This window comes from Myotis davidii, unplaced genomic scaffold, assembly GCF_000327345.1.
Source record: "Myotis davidii unplaced genomic scaffold, ASM32734v1 scaffold555, whole genome shotgun sequence".
Classification (NCBI taxonomy): Eukaryota; Metazoa; Chordata; class Mammalia; order Chiroptera; family Vespertilionidae; genus Myotis; species Myotis davidii.
In genome coordinates this window covers 15,060-18,045 of record NW_006286315.1, presented here as the reverse complement: position 1 = coordinate 18,045, position 2,986 = coordinate 15,060, and the positions used below count along the sequence as shown (strand labels likewise).

Below are 2,986 nucleotides of genomic sequence, written 5' to 3'. Positions count from 1 at the left end.
CATTTTTCGCTCTCTCTCTCTCTCTCTCTCTCTCTCTCTCTCTCTCTCTCTCCCTTCCACTCTGAAATCAATAAAAACACTTTTTTTTTTAAACCTTCTGGCTCTGGACTATTCCTAAACTCACTCAAAATGCCCTTTGGCAGACAACACCCTGAGCCTTCACCAGGGCTGCCACAGATCCCCCTTCCCTACCTCTCCTCCCGAGTCCCCTCAGAGTTGGCTGCAGAAGTGTCTGGCTACCACCTGGTTCAAAGGTCTACCTGCCAGGTACAGCCAGCCCAGGCCAATGCTAGGTTCTGTCTATCTTGCAATCCCTGACCTCAGAAACAAACCCAGAGGAGATGCCACTAGTTTTTTCCACCTCTGGGGAAGGCCAGCTGCTGCACTTGAAAGCAAATGACATGGCAGTTCCACTTTGGCCCTGGCTGCACTGCCCTGCCCAAGAGACAGAAAAGCCGGTACCCAGTAGGGAGTGATGCCAGTTTATATAGGTACTGGCCAGGTCCAGGCCGAGACAATACTCCATGGACTCTAAAATAACAGAACCTGCAGGATCCACTTCTTTTACAAACCAAATTCAACTCCCAATTCAGGATGGATGTGGCCAGGGCAGGTGCCACTCGGGCCCCACCCAGAAGCCTCCTGGTCCCAAATCTCCAGGAAAACAGCCCACAAATGGTGGCATCATTTAAAAGCACAGCCACACACTTCCAGGAGCAACTCTGCCTGTTAGAAGAGGGAGTCGGCGGAGAGTGTGGGTTGTGAAAGCCACAGGGGCTCACCCTGTGGGGCATATACGTCCTTCATTACAGGACTCTGCCTATGACACTCTCGCGAGAATTACAAGATAATGAACAAGCCCAGGTGAGCGAGTGCCAGGAAGCCTGCATCGCAGGGAGGGCAATGAGAACAGCAAGGAACTATAAAGCTTGAAGGGAAAACCAACCCTACAAAGGGCGCCTTCTGCCCACACGAGCCCCCTCCACTGGCAGGAGGCCAGAGTACCCAGGGCTGCTGCCTGCCTGCTGGCCCACCATTACTCACCTTGGCTTTCTCGCTGGGCTCACTGGTAGTGCCGTACGGGGAGTTGTGCAGCTCCTTGGAGACCACACAGAGGAACTCGGCCTGGTCTTCACTCCCATAGTTGTAGGAGGAGCCAATGCTGACCAGCTGCGAGGCGAGAAGACAGGTGTGATGTGGGCAGAGCCACATATGCACCAGGCTCAAGACCAGCCCACCCACCAGGAAGGAAGCACCAACGTGCGAAAACCCGTGGCAAAGACAGTCAACACGAGGGGCGATTACGGGACAGGTTTCAGCCAAGAGATTTTTAATGAGATTACGAAAAATGAAGCCCTGACACATCCATATTTGGGCACATACATGCCCATATCCACCACACGCGTAGCCCTCATGCAGGACAGGCCTTCTCTGCAGGATGGTCAACAACTTCAGGGCCTAGCCAGTTTGGCTCAGTGGATAGAGCATTGGCCTGAGGACTGAAGGGTCCCAGGTTCGATTCCAGTCAAGGGCACATGCCCAGTGGGGGACTTGCAGGAGGCAACCAATCCATGATTTTCTCTCATCATTGATGTTTCTCTCTCTCTCTCCCTCTTCCTTCCTCTCTGAAATCAATAAAAATATATATTTTTAAAAACACACAACAATTTCAGGGTTTCTGGGCCCACAGGAGATGCTGCCTGACGCCAGGGAGAGGGGAGCACAGTGTGAAGGATTCTAAGATGGGGGTGTCATGTTCAGAGATGGTCCTCTTGGAGCAGGCAGCAGAATTGGGGCATTTAGCACACCAGATGCTCCCTTAACACAGGCCCAAAGCACATATGTGAGAACAAACACATGCACACAAGGACAAGCTCCCAGTCTGCTTGTTCTCGAGTGGCCACCAGGCCTTCCCAGGAGAAGCCAGGATGGAACCTTCCTCCCCAGGGGCTATTAACCGAGAAGGCTTATACTCTGGTGGCAGGAGGAAAGGCTGGCAGAGGAGGGCCGCAGAGGATAGAGCTGCCTGAATCTCAAAGATGATGCTAGGAAGCTGTGGCTTTGCATGTCTCACTCTGTGTGAGTCCACATCTTCGTGGGCTTCCAGGTCACTACCACAGCCATACAGGCACCAAGGGCCAACCTGCCTGCTCCAGCCTACCCCAGGGCTACCAAGGGCTTCTGTGCTTTTAAATGTAAAATTAACCAAAGGAAAACTACTACAATTGTAATAAGACCATCAATAGCATAATTATAGAGCTAACAAACACCTGGAAGGCCCCTCAATCTCTGGCCTCCCTATGTACGAATCTGTACTCATAGGAGAGGCCAGAGATGTGAGGCAGCTCTGAGTGCAAGGATGTGGGAAGGATGAGATGGGAGTGGTGGGTGCAAGTGAGGGACGTTCAGAGAGGTAAGGGCAGTGTGATCAGAGGAGGGGAAAGCACAGGAGGCCCATGGAACAGGGGGGACACGCTTTCCCTGTGTTTCTAGAAATCTGTTCCAGGTTCACAATTGCCCCTCAGGAGATGGGCCCTGCCACCTTTGAACCACAGTGGTGCCTGGCCCTAGATGCAGAATGGGCAGTGGTGTGCAGTCCCTTATCACCGGGTCTGCCTGGGGGCCATGTTTCCACGAAGCATGCAAGCCTCTTCCAAACCTCACTCAGAACCTTGTTTTGGCCTCGTTACTGACCACTGGGTGACCTGTCCCACGTCCCCTGCAGCAGGTCCAGCTCCTGCTTCTGAGAGCAGAGTGTCTCTCATTAAATAAACATGGCTCTGGTTCTGGGCTTTTACTGGCATGAACAATGTCCTCAAGGAACAAACTAGGCAAAGGGAATTAAGACTTGATGAAAAGAGAGGACCCTGCTCTTTTCAATGGATTTAGGATCCACTCAGAGGAGCTAAGGACAAAGTCCCTAAGCTGATCATGGGGAGGAAGATGTCCATGCAAAAGGCCGGAGGTGCACTCTCCCCAGCAGGCA

The 2,986-nt window shown here is 52.5% G+C and overlaps 1 protein-coding gene across 1 annotated transcript in view; it reads right to left on the bottom strand.

Annotated features, from left to right (window-relative positions):
- The window catches only part of KCTD5 (potassium channel tetramerization domain containing 5), a gene marked incomplete at its 5' end in the record, with an annotated part of 15,306 nt that overhangs the window by 7,350 nt on the left and 4,970 nt on the right, over positions 1-2,986 (bottom strand). Inside the window, one exon of the mRNA XM_006757922.2 lies at positions 1,045-1,170. Coding sequence (XP_006757985.1) covers positions 1,045-1,170 — 126 coding nt within the window. The remainder of the gene's footprint in view (positions 1-1,044; positions 1,171-2,986) is intronic.